Raw genomic sequence first — 15,873 nt, forward strand, 5'->3', positions numbered from 1 at the left:
GTCGAGCTCTTGCACTGTAGATTGTCCCTCTTCCCTGTTCAAAGAGCTGTCTGCAACGTCTTTGGCATTTTCCTCAGCATTTTCCTGACCTCTGATATTTTCTGGTGCCCTTTTTGTTTAGAATTTCTTCTCAAAGCATCACCTCATTTTATTCAGCTTCGGAATGTGACTGGTTAATTTAAGGCATTTGCTTTGCTGTGAGGCCTCTAACCTGGGGCTAACAGCCAAGGCAGATGTCCCCGTGTTTGTGAGGTGTCTCCCTTAAAATGGAGGGTCCTTTTGCACAGGCTCTGTACCTAAGGGCATGCTGTGTGAGTGGCTGCCTGCTTCATGCACCAATGCTTTGTAAGGTTGGGCCGAGCCACGCTTTTCCTGTTGGTTTATGAAGCTGAATCCACTGGCTAAGGAGCTGTGCTCTCATGCTTTGCTTTGCAGAGTGAGCGTGCTGAGTGGCTGGTTTTGATTTCATCTTTCTCAGACACGTGGTGTTCACGAGCAGTTTCAGTTTGGTTGTCTTTTGCTGTTTCCCCCCATCTCAGGGTGTGCAGCAGGGGAGGTAACAGCGTTGAGTGGTACCCACCCCTCGGTGGGACCGGGCAGGAGGCTGTGGAAGCGCTGAGCTTCGCCCTCTGCTGCCCCTGTCAGGGCAGGCCCAGCCCTCTGCTCTGGTAACATCAGGGGCTTTTGAAGGTCAAATGGAAAACTTCATCTCCCCGAGTCCCTTTCAGGGAATTTTATTACAGCGTTCTGGGCTCTTATTTCAAATTAATGGCAGATGGTTTAAACTTTTTTTTTTCTCAAAAAAAAAAAAAAAAAAAAAAAGGCCAAACAAAACTGAAGCGCTTCTCCCAGAGAAAGAGCCTGCTGTTGATCTACCCCCATGCAAGCAGGAATGGTGCTTTTCTTGCTTGGAAAGTGCTGTGGGATTTATTAGTGTTAACGTGGTGAGAAAATTGGAGATGATTCCCAGTGCTCCAGATGGCACTGTCCAGATGGGAGCTCGTATTCTTACTTCTGAGGCTGCCGGTGTTGTTTGCACGTTGTTTGAGAACCTGTTACGGTGTATTCTGTTACTAGATGAGGGTGTTAGCGTGTGGTCAAGTGTTTACGTTCACTGCGCTGTCTGCAAAATGATTTTTATCCAATGCAAAGACAGCCAGCCCTTCGGGGGTGTTGTATTGTATGGCAGGGTTGGGCGTGTTGTCCTTAATGAATGTGCCAATTGCTCGGGCTTTCTAGACCAGGGGAGGCATTGTTAGCTTCTGGTTCCTCCTTCCCCAAGTGGTTTCAGGTGCACCGTTCTGCACATCGTTAACGTCTGTGTGTTGTTTTGCTGCCAAGTCTCTGTCAGAAAACGCTGAGCCTTGAGTCAGCACTCAAAGTTCTGCCTTGACGTAGAAAAGGCGTATTACCAGAACTTGGACAGAATGAGACTGCTGAAGCTTTTTCTTTCTTTTTCTTTCTTTCTTTCTTTTTTTTTTTTCCCCAGATCTGAAGTACAAAGAACACTCGAAGTGCTTCTCCCGCCTTCTAAAATAACAATCAAAAGGCAGGGAAGTAATTATGATGTTGGTTTTCCTGGAACTGCAAAGTGTTGCTTGTACTAAATGTATCGAGAAGCTAAAGAACTGAAACAATTTGCTTTTTCTATCATCAAGCCTAATCCACGTTGAGGTGTTTAAGGCTTTTGCTGTAACAGAACAACGCTCTCTAGATAGTGAAGTATTTGAGAGATTGCATTTGTGGGCTTCCCTTTGAAATTCTGCTATATTTTTTAATTGTAGCAGACCCAAGGATGCCATGCCTGTGACTTGCAGCTGGTCCTACTCTTCCAATGGTAGATCAAGATACAGTTGCCTTAAGCATTTAAACATGTTGCCAGGTGTAGCACTTAATTAAAGCTCCTCCTGTTGAGCTGCTTTCATTTCAAATGCTGTGGCTCAATCTGCAAGCCAAACCAAAGCGCCATAGGCAATGGTTCTCCAGGCTGAGCCTGCATGGCCCACACCCAGCCCCGTGGGTGCTGCTTCCAAGCACTGTGCACCACCTTTCTGAATGCCGCTAACCAAATGGTTCTTCAGGTGTGCTGGCCCTCAGTTTCGTGGGAGACCCGGAGGTGCTGGAAGATGCCACTAGCCTGGCTGCTATTGTGTAACGCGGACAGTGGTATAGAAGAGGGAAAAACAAATGTTTCTGTATGGCCTTGTGGTGCTGTTGAGAATGGACGGGAAGTGGTGCCCAAGGGTGTCTAAGGTGAATGGCCACTTCCCTCCGGATGGTTCCAGGTACCGATATCTCCTTCAGGAACCCGGTTCCCCTTGTTGCATGCTGACCTATTTGCTGCCGGTAGATCAGCAGCCAGAGCTGTCATGAAGGTTTGTGCCTTCAGTGAGAGGATGTTATGTTGACTTAGAGGGAAAGGAGAGGGCCTGGGTAACAAAGGTAACAAGATGTGTTTGATATTTACTGCTTAAATATGTTTCACAGTTTGAATAAAGAATTCTTTGGCTCTCTTTATCCCAGGGCAGACATGCAAGATCTGTGCTGAACACTGCAAATGTATTGTTAGAATGCACAAGGATTAAATGATAAAATTTAAAATATGACAGTATTTTAAAAGTTGAATTAATACATAAAGTAACAAGTATTTTAAAAGAACTCTTAGCAGAGAAGAGCTGGCGTAACAGAATCTCTTATCTATCAATAACTCTTATGAGGAAGAACAGCTTCTAGAGCTGATCTTTGTGGCAGTCACGGTTGCCTTCCTACCACTGGTTTCATGGCTGCTGTTCAGGTTGGTGGTGGTACGGTGCCCTGAGAGACCCCAAGTTACTATAGGCTTCCTTCAAGTGGCATCAAAACTGCTTTACTGAATGCTTGGACAGGAGACTGGAGCTGCTTGTTTCATCCAGGGCAGCCACAGAGAGCAGAGGTGGGTGCCTGCAGGCTGCTGCTCTGCTGCAGTGCTGAGAGCTGGGGGAAATCTGTTGGTCTGCTGTGCCAGAGCCGCAGAAGAACCACAGCAAATACTGGCAAACGTAGATTTGGGAAAGCTTCTCAATGGTTAAAAATGTTGCCTCTGTAAAACGCAGATATTTCAAGCTAGTGAAAAGATTATGCCTTGGTAAATCACTATCTCTCCAGGAAGGTTTTTGCACCTAAGTTGCACTGGAAGCGGTTCCTTTTGCTGCAGTAGCACCAGTGACCACTGGGCTGACTCGTGGAGCTGACCTGGCCATAAAGGCTGAGGGTGCTGCAGAGCAGCTGAAGAAAATGATGTGAAGGGCAGAGGGAGCTTTACCCATTTGGGCAGAATTACTATGTCGTATTCTGGGAATGCAATGCAGAAAGAAGACGTATGGGGTATTTCTCGTTTCTTTACATTGTTGTAATAAGCACTGCAACACAGTCTGTTGGAGACTCAATTTCTCGTCGCTCACTCTTTCAAATGATCGATATTAACTGCTCTCAACATATGAGATGCTGTTATTTTGAAAAAGAGGCAATTTGATTTGATGGGCTGTGCATTGCAATGGCAAAAATGAAGTTAAAAGCAGTGCTAACCCTCAAATTTGTAGAGGATAATGTATGTGCATAAAGCCAGCGACTCTGGAGTAAATTTCGAAGACAGAATTGCGTATCTAAAAGATGCTTTATAGTAGTGGAGAACTGAAATTGAAGGACTCCTGCTCTTCCTTACCATCCTCTGCATTGCTCGCTGTCTGAAATGGCCAAGTTACAGCTGCTGCAGGCTGCCTACTGCTATGTCTACTTTGAATAAGGAGAAAAGGGAACCAACTTCACGCCTGCCCCTCGTACCTTACTGCTCAGACAACTCGGTGGGCTCTCACGCAACATTTGCATGCCTTCCTGTGCTGGGTGAGAGCTGGGCTTTGTGTCTGCACCATTGGTCTGAGCGTGGTTGGTGTCTCAAGGCCCGAGCTCTTTCTGACGTGAAAGACAACAAGCTCTGGAGAGGCAGCTGAGAGCTACGGGTGCAGGAGGCTTGCTGACATGCTCCCTAGACAACAATAATTCTAGCTGTTCTCCCAGTACTGCATGACATACCCATGGTCAGAGTGCTGGTGTAGCAAAATGTTTTGGTTGAAGTCATGCAACTTTCTGGGGGAAAACAATCCTTGCAAAAATACTTTTCTTTCCTTGCTTAAATGTGCCAGTGAGGTGAGAGAGAGCAGCCCAGAACTATTTGTCTGAGACTGGGGCAAGTACATGAGAGAATCCCATGTCAGAAGCTGATCTAAGATGGGAGGCCCTGAAATCCTTCTTATCAGTGTTACTATGCCAACAAATCGTAAGGCCACACCAATGAGCTCTGTAGCAATTTGGAAGCTCTTACCGTTCTTTCCACTGCAGAAATTATGCTTATATCCACGTTTGTGTGTGTAAGGTAATTAAACAAACCGAAGCAATTATTTGGAATTTGGAATCAGAAAGAAGTAAGCCACGAGCAGGAACTGAAGAGTCCCTCAGACAAACACCTGAGAGCATCTCTAATTCAACGCTATATACTCCAGGCAGCCCTGGGCCTGAGCTTTTTGGCCACACAACGTGATGAATAAAGCTCCCATGAAGTCACTAACAGCGGACAGAGTGGTGATGCAGGGGACCTGCGATGCTGCACATCCCTGGGGGATACTTCCTTGCAATAAGTATACATTTGTGCGGGGTAGCCTAATACATGTGGGAAGTTAAATATGTTAAAAGCAAACAAAAGCATCCATTGTGTACACTAAGTGCATCTCTCCGCGCCCTGCTGGATTAGAATTCCCCCACACTGGATCATTTCACAGAGACCACTGTACACAGATCAATACAAAGCAGCACAAAGTGCGCTGCTCCCTCACTGTAAATTTGCAAAACAACAGAAATTGAGCAATATAATCATGTCTTTGTAATGAGGTAACAGCTAGCCGGGAGCTGCCTTTGGTGCTGAGGCATTGCTGCAGTTGAGAGGTGTGGGCTCACAGAGCCACTTCCAGTACACTAGTGCATATGCTGTAAATTTTATCATAAGTTTAAATATTACATGGATATAACTGCTTATCCTATGTACACTGTAGCGTTTGAAGAAAATAGCACCATTTTTTCACTGTAAGGCCTTTAAGGCAGTAAATACACTGTGTAGCTATGCTCAGCAGCAGGAGGAAACAAGTACATAGGACTTGCTGCTGAAAGACTGAACAAGGTCCCCTGAAACGGATCTAAAATAGAGTCCAGAGGGATTCTGATGGCCCATCTCCTCTGGGTACTGTGCCAGCTGGCTCAGTAGATTTCATCCATGTGGACCTGAGAATGTTTTGCCGCAATGAGGTACTGAAATCCAGCTCCCTCAGACCTCCTGCCCCACCGTGGGCTCCTCCATAGCTGCACGTGGAGAATTACTGTTTGGTGCCCATGGGCTTCACGTGGATAATTACTGTTCGGTGCCCATGGGCTGCAGAGGGACTGCCTGATCCACCATGGGCCTCTCCTAGGCTGCAGGGAACTTCTGCTCTGCACCTAGAGCACCTCCTGCCCTCCTTCTGCACTGACCTTGGTGCCTGCAAGGCTGCTTCTCTCCTAGCTGCCATTGAACAGCAGTTTTCCCTTTTCTTAAATCTTCTCTTCTAGAGGCCCACCCAGCATCAGTCATGGCTCAGTTCCAGCCGGCAGCAGGCCCCTTTCAGAGCAGATGGAGCTGCCTCTGCTCTGACATGGAGCAGTGCTGGGCTCTGCTCACAGAGGCCATCCCCACAGACCCCACTACCAAAACCTTGTCGGGTAAGCCTCATACAGTGCAAGCTGAGAGCATTTAGCTTACCTCTTTCTTGTTTGCCACTAAATTAGATAGTACAACACAGAATTGACATGAACCAATCTGAGAGTAACGCAGCTCAGCTGGTGCATGTCAATCTGTTCAGCTGCCTGATCATCAACACAGACCCGAGTCCTGGTCCTTTGCTGCAGAAGTACCAATAGGAAACGTTCTTTCTTCTCTCCATCTGATTAGAACAAGTGTACACCCTCCAGCTGTTACAAAAAGTGGTTCGTTCCCTCCCATTAACACCACTGTTCTGTCAATAATGCCAACCCCAGTAAGTCCCAATCTTTCCAAACCTGCTTCTCCTCATTACACTGCTGCTGTTGATGACCTTCTAACTCCATTTCTTCCCCTTGCTACAGCTTCTCTTCTCACTGTCAACTTCACCCCTCCTGTTTGCACTCATCTCAGATTAAAAGTATCAGCCCAAATGCCTCTCAAAAATATTTGTTCCTCCTGGCTTCAACTCTGCTTCAGGCTCTCCCTGGTTCCCACTCCTACTGCCCTCAGCTACCTTTTGCCTGCAAAACGATGTCTTAGCAAATAATTGCATGGACACTGTCAGGAAGCCTACTGCAGACGTTGCCATGCTGGGCCAGTCCCACCTGTCCCTCTGGTTCAGGGAACTGATGGTGGAAGACAGGAGTCCCAGAGGCTTCAGAAGAGTGGTGAAAATTGTGAGTTAATCTGCCAAATGAAACAGATGCTCATTTAGCAACACACAAATGCAATCTGCTTAAAACAGGTTTCCCTCCAGAGCTGATAAAGGATGGTTAATCTTTTCATGGTTTTTCAGATTTGTAATAAATTGCACATGAAAAAATTCATGGGTTTCTTTGTATCAAAAGAAAAATCAGAATACAAATGCATGAATTTGACTTATTAACTGAGAGCATTTGGACTGGGAATATTGCAAGTTTGTGCTTATTCCCCTCTTTGTATGAATGTATCAGGACAATGGTGGGGAGCAAAGAGTAGCCCACATCTACAGTCCATGTGCCATGCACACCTCTGTGCCAACCAAATGCTAGCTCATGGCCAAGACTTTACAAGCCAGAAGACAAAACTACCATCCTTAGGTAGTCTGACTCAGATGCCTCACACCTGAGGTGTGCACTTGCCCTTGGCTGCCTTTTCAGGCACTGGAGGCACAGCTGTTTTCAGAGGACAAATGAAATCTTACTCAGTCTAAGCTGTGTGGAGATGTTTATATCTGCCTTGACTACAGAGGGCCGGGGGACCAGTAAGTCCCTGGTGTAAGCAGGGAAAATAGGGCAGGCGGCTATGCAGCCTTTGTGACTTGCATCCTAGTACAAAGAGATAGAAGCAGGAGGGAAAACTAGGAAATAAAAAAATAACACGTCTGAAATATTCTTCTTCAAGAACAACCAGCACAGAAACAGTACAAAACAGCATCTGAAACTCTTCCAGCAAAACTCTGTTTTACACTCTCACCATCTGAAATAGTCGTTAAGTATCAAGCAGAATCTAAAAGCTGCATTTTCTGTTATTCAAGCATTTGCCCTGGATGCTGACTTTGTCGGTCTGGTGGATCTGTGCAAATAAACATGGTGACTCCATGTTGTTCTGTTAAATCTGACCTAGAAAAATAAAAGTAATCAGAACCCAAATTGCCCAGAAATAAAGCAAGCGAACAACAAACACCTTGTAAGAAGCAAAGCTAGAGGGGAGAAGGGAAAATAGAGTTTGCATTCCTCCGCTGCTGTCTAATGTGTAAAGGAGGAGCCCCTTTAAGAATGTTGTTGTTTGTTTCATTGTGGCTCTCTGATGGTTTTCAGTTTTTAATGTAGCATTTTTCTTTGCTGGACTTGAAAAGATGGCACACAGTTTCCATTAATTGTTCTTCTTGTGTGATAGTTTTCTTTCTCCTCACACCTTTCACAGAAGCCTTCCATTTTAGCCTGCCTTCCTATCGGATATAATACAAAAAACTGGAATTATTTAAGGAGGAATAACGAAACAAAATGAATAGTCCTTTGTCATGTTCCATGTAAATACTAACACCCTTCTCTCTTCTCCTCCCCCCTCCCCCCTCTGTCTGACCCAATTTTGCTTGAGCAGATTGTTTCTCTAAGGCAGGCACCTTTGAGACTGCAAACTTAGCAGATAGTACCGAACATGAGAGCACTGCACTCAGAAAATCAAGCTTAAAGCTACTATATTTGTGGCACTAAGATTTCCAGTGTACTGATAAACTGCTTGTTCTTTCTCTTCATTAGAACTTCTCCCTTAGCCGTGCTCACAGGAAAGGACAAACCAATTCCTGCAGCAACTGTATATCTGAGAACATCTATCCACAAAATAAAATAAAATGACATTTGCTCCACAAAATAAGCTGAAGAGCGGAAAGGAAGGCCAACCAGATTTTCCTTGTAAGTGCATAACCAACCTGAAACAAAAATGCTAATGTAGACACACACTTAAGTTTGCCCTCTGAGGCAATAGACTGCCATAGCAGTGGCAGATTTAATCTGAAATAAGATGAACTGATGCCATCATAGCATGGTACTTTATTTCATGAAAATTGTAAGAGGGAGATATTATTGAATCAAGTACTCTTTTATTTATTTATTTATTTATTTTGTTTGTTTGTTTGAAGCAGGGGGAAAATATCTTATTCTTCAATAATTCTGTGGAGATCAGTGAGTTTATTACGGCACTGATAGACAGTTCCTCAGCGTAGACGAAGAAACCCCCTCAGATAACATCAGCAGCAAGCATCCACAGCTCACACCAGCACTACAGCTGCACCCCAAGAAGCTGTCAGTAAAACCTTGGTAGAAATGCACTTCTGGACATCGTGTCATGATACAGTGCCACTGGTGTGAAAAAAAGTGGACAAAAGCAGCAGAAGAACATCATTGAAAATATATAGGTATGCAAATTCCTGATGCAGATTCTAAACTGGCAACAGAACTATTCTAGTCCATCACTTTCCCTTATTTACAACAGTTTTACAAGGCTTGTTTCTCATTTCTATACCTTTCCTCAGAGTATTCATTTTCTTTCTCTAGTCTTTGGTATTTTTCATATTTTTATTCCTTTCTTCCTGCTGTTTTCCTAGGATGTTGTATTTTCTACTAGCAGATTATTTTTCTGTAACTTATTATTATTCATTACTTTTATATTTTTTATTTAGCAGCTGCAATAATCCTGCACTTTGCTGCTGAGCTGGTAGCTGCTCTCCCTGGATGCTCTGAGCAACACCCAGCATTTCCCCCCAGATCTCCCTTCAGGCAGCGTTATATAGCTCGATGCAAACTGAAAGCCTGCTCTGCTGGCAAGAGGAAGAAACGAAGGAAGTTGGAGCACATGGCCTCAGTCATCCACAAATAAGTAGAGAACAGAACATTAAAAAAATTAATATCAATGAAGATGATTTAAATTAAGAACATTTTGTCTTGGAATGGGGAGCACTGAACAAATAAGGATCTGGAGAAAAAAAAAAAAAAGAACACAAAAAATTCTGCACAGAAGAGCACACTTCGTTGAAGAAATTCACCAAGGAGACCTGGGGCAGATCTTCCACTCCAGAACCACAGAGCACGGATATTGTGATGATCGGCATCTGGTCCTTTCATATGCGTGTTCTGCTCACTGCAAACCACCATCTCAGCAGGTCCTGATGGCTTCCAACCTCCTTTCTTTCCTGGCAAATACCTGCACGCCACACCCATGTGGAAAGAGGTAATTAAGTATGACATCGAGGTGGGATGGAACTAGAAACCCTTAGAAAGGAACTGAGAACAGAAGTGGTATAAACAGTTTGGAAGCTTGAACAGAGCTCTGAAAGAAGAATTTGCTCCCTATCGTAATTATTTTTTCCTGTTTCACTAGGAACGCTTGTCTGCAGAGCTTCTCTTTGCCACATGTAACCGTATCTAATTGTGGAATTTTTGCTGGCAAAATCATGTGGATTAGCAGTAGCATTATTTCACTTGTATGCAGACATTACTAAGAGGTATTTATAAATCTCATTGAAAATCATTTTTATTATGCTACAGTATAAAAAACTCCGCTTTCTGAAAAGTAGATGATACCAGCAACCCTGCAGAAATCTGTTTAATTGCAAGCCAGTCCACGCAAAAAAAAACATTCATGTATCACTCCCGGAATTCTCTGTACATTGTTATTATGGATGCATTGTGTTCATATTGATCTCTCCACCTTTCCGCATGGTTTTGCTCTGATGGCTAACTAACTGAAGTCATTGGGTACTCTGCTTTACAACAAATTAAAAGTACTTATTTTTCTTTAGCGCAGTTTTTTATCCCAGAACTTTCTTCATGTTTTCATTTCTGATGAGGAAGATCAGCCCCCAGATGAGATGGAAAGGCCAGGGAAAGGCTCCGGGCTTTTCAGCACGTAGGAATGAGGTAAACACACATTCAAACGATTCCTCCTTTCTGGAAAGCAGAGAAGACGCTCAGATTCTGTATAGGTACGTGGGTAAGTGTGTTCCAGTGCTTCAGACACAGAAACCTCAACTACTTTTTGCTGTAACAGAGAATTACCATCTTTCCTTCCACCCTAATTAGCGTAGATTTCCTAAGGCGCTTTTATTTATTCCTCTTATGACATTCCAGCTCCTCCACAAGAGGAGCCTTAGCTCTATCTCTATAGCGCATTTGTTCAGAGAATTCCGCCTGCTGAGCTTCTGCTGCAGCAGGCTTCCCAGGAGAGCGTTGTATCCCCAGAGGAGAGCCCACAGCCTCTCCGGGCAGCCTGCTCCAGCAGGCTCAACCCCTGCTTTCGCTCTGCTCCGTTAACAGAGAGCTGTTCTAATCGGTTTTCTGCAGGGCCGCTCCAGCAAGCGTGCTATCGCTCCAGACCAGAGTTAACAATTGGGATGTATCGATCTTTTTCTTGCTATTGTTACTCCTAACACCGCCTCCTTGGAGGGCCGCTCCCCCACCCGCAGTGACGCGGGGCTCCTTCCTCACAGCCCGCAGGGTGGGATTCCCGGCTCGGCTCAGCTCTGCCCCGTCCCCCCCCACCGGCACCGCCCCACGGGATCTCGAGGGAAGGGCCGCGGCGCCAGGTGATGGCGGCGGGCAGGCACGGGGCAGCGCGGCCCCGCCCGAGGCCGCTGACGTGCGCTCCGCCTCCCGCCATAAAGGGGCGGTGGCAGCGGCTCCTCGGGTCTGTGTGCGGCGCCGGCTGGGCGGGAAGCTGCTCGGGCCGCGTCGGTGTCACCGTGGGAGGCTTCGTGAAGGCGGTAGGGTCGGGGCTGCGGCTCGCTGTGGGTCGCCTCCCCTCGGCTGCGCGGGGTGGGATCGTTCCCGTGGGGCTCCGAACCGGGCTCGGGCGGCGGCTGGGGGAGCTGGCTGTGGTTCTGGAGTCTGTGGGGCTGCCGCCCGCATTGGGTTCTCTTCAGCCCCTGTGCTGCAGGGCTTCGTAACGACTCCTTTCAGCGATGATTGATATCAGGCAGTTAGGAGCGTTGGTTTACGTAATTAATGTCCTTGTTTGTTGCCCGAAGGGATGCCCACCCCCCTCGGCGGCTATCAGCGTTATACTGATGCGTAAAACGTCTGCGTGTCCATACAGAGCGTAAATATAACATATATAATTAAGTGTCTCGTGTATTATATGCATTAACACGTCGTACTTTTTCGTTAGTCCGGGGACTGCTTTCGTTTGTGTCAGCGTGTTACAGACATGACAAACCCGAGCGCTGGGGGGCAGGTCGGAAGGAGGGCTTCTGGGCGCACCCCGAGCGCCTGAAGCCGGCCGGCGTTAAGAGGAAGGAAGCCTTGGCCGCGGTGCTTGGGCCACGCACTGGGCTGGGTGCCGGAGCGTGGGTAGGCGGGCGGCTGCCTGCTTTCCTCTGGACTGCACGGATTCACAGGTTGTGTTTATAGCGCCCGGGGGAGACACGTGGTCCGCATCCTCACGGCCCCTCCGAGTGCGTGGCAATCCTGGGTAAACATTGCCCAACTCTGTTGGCAGTGGTCAGAAGGTAAAAGCGGGCTGGAGCGCGGTGTAAACCTGCCAAGGGCTGGCTCTGATCCGTTCAAGTGCTTTGGGACTTCTACCCAGCCCGTGGTCGCATCACCGCTGCCATGCGGCTCATCCCGCGTCCTAACGTTGCACAAGCTCGCTTAGTAATGGCTCAAGGGAAACAGCAGCTTGAGTTCATGTTTCCCAGTCCGCTTCTCAGATTGGCAGGCACTGGGTGGGGCGAAGAGGGCGTCCTTCCTACGAGCGCTGGGGAAATTGAAACTAAAAGTAATGTAGGGACAGGCTTGAGTGACAGAAGCTGAACACACCTTCCTGTAGAAGAATGGAAGTGCTAATGTCTCCTTGGTGTAGAAGAAGAAAAACTTCAGCCTATGACATTATGCTAAGTTCGTAATGCCTGATTTTAAAGCTAGAAGTCTGTTTTTTTTTGTCATGGGTATGATATGTTGAATCTAAGGAGGGTTTATCTTCGATTAATTTCAATTTGAAGAACTTATATCTGTGCGCTGTACTCACGTTAGCATACTTATAAGGGCTTGTAGTCAGTGTGAGCATGTTGACTGTTCTAAATTTTAGTTGCGTATATGTATGTTTTTAAATGAGATATGGTGTGAAAATGCTCAAGTACTAACACCATAGCCTTTCCAGTGCTATAGTGTAATTAATTAGGAGAGAGCAGCACCTGGGAGCCTTATTCAGTTGCCATGTGGTAGAAGCTGTACAAACACAGGCAGAAAGGCAATCATGGGTCCCAAAGTATTCTTGAAATAAAGAGAAAACAAGAGACTTCAAATATAGACAAAATATTTGTCTAATAAAGTATCTTTGAATGCTCACACAAAGTGGAAGGCCCATTATAAATTACACTGATATCATAGTTCTTCATTTACATCTCTCTCTGTAGCTCAGCTGCTGTTAATGTGAGCTGCTGGATTTAAGGATTAATGCTTCTGCACCACTGAAAAGCAGCAGTTGCCAGCTAGTAGATCCTCCTTCCTAAAATGAGCTGTTTTGTGACAACCTGCTGCAGTAGTTTTTTATAGTAATTGATTTGAATGATGTGTTTTGCCTACTTTTCTCTTAAAAGAAAAGAAGTCTTTTCTGCAGTCAGTCTGGAATAGCCCTGTGGAAAGCTATTGCAGTACCACTACAGTGTTCCATGAAATACTACCTAGATCCCATCTTGACAGACAATCAGTTTTCTGTCTTTTCCTTTGCTCCCTTCTGGGTGGTTGCATTCCTGTAGCACTGCTTGGCTTTCAGCATGAAAGCAATGTTAGCCTGATGCCAGCGGTGCTGCGCTCTGCTCTGCTGCGGGCTCCTGGTGCCCTGGGATTTCCCGTTTGGGTCAGGACGAGTAATTATCACACATAGGAGATGGAGCATGACATCAAGACATCAGCTGATAAGTATGGCATGATGTGTCTTCTCTCAGTGCCTGTCACCATCCAGCAGGGACCGGTGGCATTCTGTAAGGTGGTAGCACTGAACAGGTGAGGACTGGAACACAATAAGGGCAAAGTCTGTGCTCCTAGAAATTCTTACAGAGCTCATGCTGCTGCATGTGACGCTCTTAGAAAATAGCTTTTCCCGCCTGGAGAGGGTCATGGCAGGTGTTGTTTTGAAGTTTCCCACATCCTGCTCCTAGTTGAGCAACTTCAGATATGCCAGATATGTTTGCTTCACCACTTGTTCTGCTCTTCCTCTGATCCTGTGTAATAAAACGTTATTGTCAAGAGCACTGTTATAAAAGTAGGGCACTTGTGACAGTAGAGAGAGGAATCAGGCTTGCAGACACATTTCAGTCAATTTTTGCTCAATAGTTTTCCTAATTGCCATCGTTTTGGGCAACTGAAACCTTCTTTGCTTTGATCACATGACTTTGTAATTTATTCATGTGAAGAAAATGCTTCTCTGGCAGGTTTTTTTTAAGTAAATTCTAAAGAAGACAACGAGGTTTGCTCAGCAGTGTGGACTGCTGGAGGAGGCTTTCTGTGCCTCTTTTGGGTGAGCAGGTAGATGGGATAGGGCAGGTGCATCAGTGTATCATTGCTTTGGAGTGCATCACGTGGATCTTACTTCCTTGCATCTGGCATGTAGTGTGCATTAGCTTTCTGCTTCTGTAAACAGTAATAGAAGAGATCTGGTTAACTTAGGATAATGTGATAATTTTTTTTTCCGTTAGAGATTTTTGCATCTTTCTGTTCTCTGAAGAAAGATAACTCAGCAACTTGTGTTGTTCTTCTGATACTGAAAATATGGAGAGGAAAGAACAGCTCTGTGTTCTCTAGGAATTTCCTGACTTTTTGGCAGAATAAAGATAGAGAAGTAAATCACGCTATGCTTGCTTGTTCATTTGAAAATAAAAAGAAAAGAGGAAAAAAATCCTAGTTAAAGCAGACTACAAGCACAAGTATAGCACATAGTATTTTGCACTGGATTTCTGTATTGGTAGCATTACTTGCTACACCTAGGCGGTATTTAAGTGTGTTCAATGAGCTTTTACCCAGTTTAGGAAAAGAACACCAAAAAACGCTTTCTTTATTGATTTATATGGTTATGAAACATTCATGATTTGCTTGTATATAGATGAATAGTTGTATATAAAAACAAGGAAGCAAAAATAAAAAGCTTATTTCAGTAGTGGCTGCATGGGCTGTTACTCTTCTTGCAGAGAGCAGCCTGTCATCATGTTCTGCTCCTCAGCAAAAGGTCCAGCTTGTATACGGCCTTGGTCAGCAGCAATTCAGGCTTTTGCAGTCAAGCCCTGAGGGAGGGGAAGAGCAAGGGGAGAGTCTGCAAAGAGACCCCAGAGCCAAAACACCTTGCAGCAGTCCAAGTCCAGAGATCAACTTTGTGGTGGGGCACTGCAGATGGAGCAGGGTCCCCTGGGCAGTCCTTTCGTACTGTGTGCAATACCTAGTGAGCATCCATAAAGATGTTGAGCACTCTTGTCTAGGTATCCAAATCCTACTTGTCCAGATTTCTGTGGGACAGGAGGATCGTTGGGAGACTTGAGAGAAATGCACCGGGAAGTTTGGATTGGATCTTAGGAAGAATTTTTCCACAGAGAGGTTGGTCAAGGGGCTGCCCAGGGAAGGGGTGGAGTTGCCATCTCTGGAGGTACTTGAGTTGTGTGGTTATGGCACTTAAGGATATGGTTTAGTCTTAGCCTCGGTAGCGTTAAGTGGTTGGGCTTGGTGATCTTGAAGGTCTTTTCCAACCTAAATGATTCTATGATAATCCAAGAAAACCATCATGAATGATCCTACATTTCCCACTGTGTTACTCCAGTGATTCTCATTCATCTTAGAGAACTTTAGAATGGCATTTCTCTTCTTGAGGTCTAATTAGTGATAGGTCTCCACAGAAGCCTTAAATGCCTGCAGATTTTGCCAGATGCATTTCCTAGAGAAGTAGGTAGCCCATACTCTGTCTTCCAGCCTCCCTGCTGGCTCTGTACTCACCTCCTGCAATACACACTTCAGTGCCTAGGGGATGGCTGTCTAGGTGATGCAGATCCTACCTTCTTGTTTTCTTCTGTTCTACTACCAGCCTGTCTTTGAGCAGGTTTTGTCTTGGGATTGGTATTGTGCAGGTGTTGCTGTAGGAGTCTGTACACTCACTGTCTCTGGCACTTCAGCATGAGTTATTTCAAAGCACCTCCTGGTACCTGATGGCAGAGGTACATTTGTTGATAGATCTGAACTTGCAAAAACCTGTTCTCTGCATGTTCCTGTATGTCTGCGCAGGAGGAAGCACCTGCTCCAGCATCTTCATGACAATGGTGTTTATGATTGGCATGGTGGCTAGCCACAGAGAGCTTTGGCAGGATGCACACTGATGCATTTAATTTTAAAATAAACCAGTGATGATTTTCTTGCAGATCTTCTCTCCAGTTTGTCATGGTTTTGTGATTTTTGGTTATTGGTATTCCACATCATAACATCATGCAGTGGATGTACCTAGTTCTCAGAAGAGAAAGACTACTACAGTCCCCACGGTACTTTGCTCCTCTGTTACCATTTTCCAGTTGGAGGGAAAAGATAAAAGCTCGCAGTATAAAA

General features: G+C 45.5%; 1 protein-coding gene across 2 annotated transcripts in view; it reads left to right on the forward strand.

Annotated features, from left to right (window-relative positions):
• The window catches only part of SNX10 (sorting nexin 10), a 31,601-nt gene continuing 26,599 nt past the window's right edge, over positions 10,872-15,873 (forward strand). Inside the window, exon 1 of one of the 2 annotated variants that reach the window (XM_021387553.1) lies at positions 10,872-11,060. In XM_021387553.1, the coding sequence (XP_021243228.1) occupies positions 10,887-11,060 (174 nt within the window). In that variant the 5' untranslated portion in view covers positions 10,872-10,886. The remainder of the gene's footprint in view (positions 11,061-15,873) is intronic. The other variant, XM_021387554.1, reaches the window with a different exon arrangement.

Source organism: Numida meleagris, chromosome 2 (genome assembly GCF_002078875.1).
Source record: "Numida meleagris isolate 19003 breed g44 Domestic line chromosome 2, NumMel1.0, whole genome shotgun sequence".
NCBI classification, from domain to species: Eukaryota; Metazoa; Chordata; class Aves; order Galliformes; family Numididae; genus Numida; species Numida meleagris.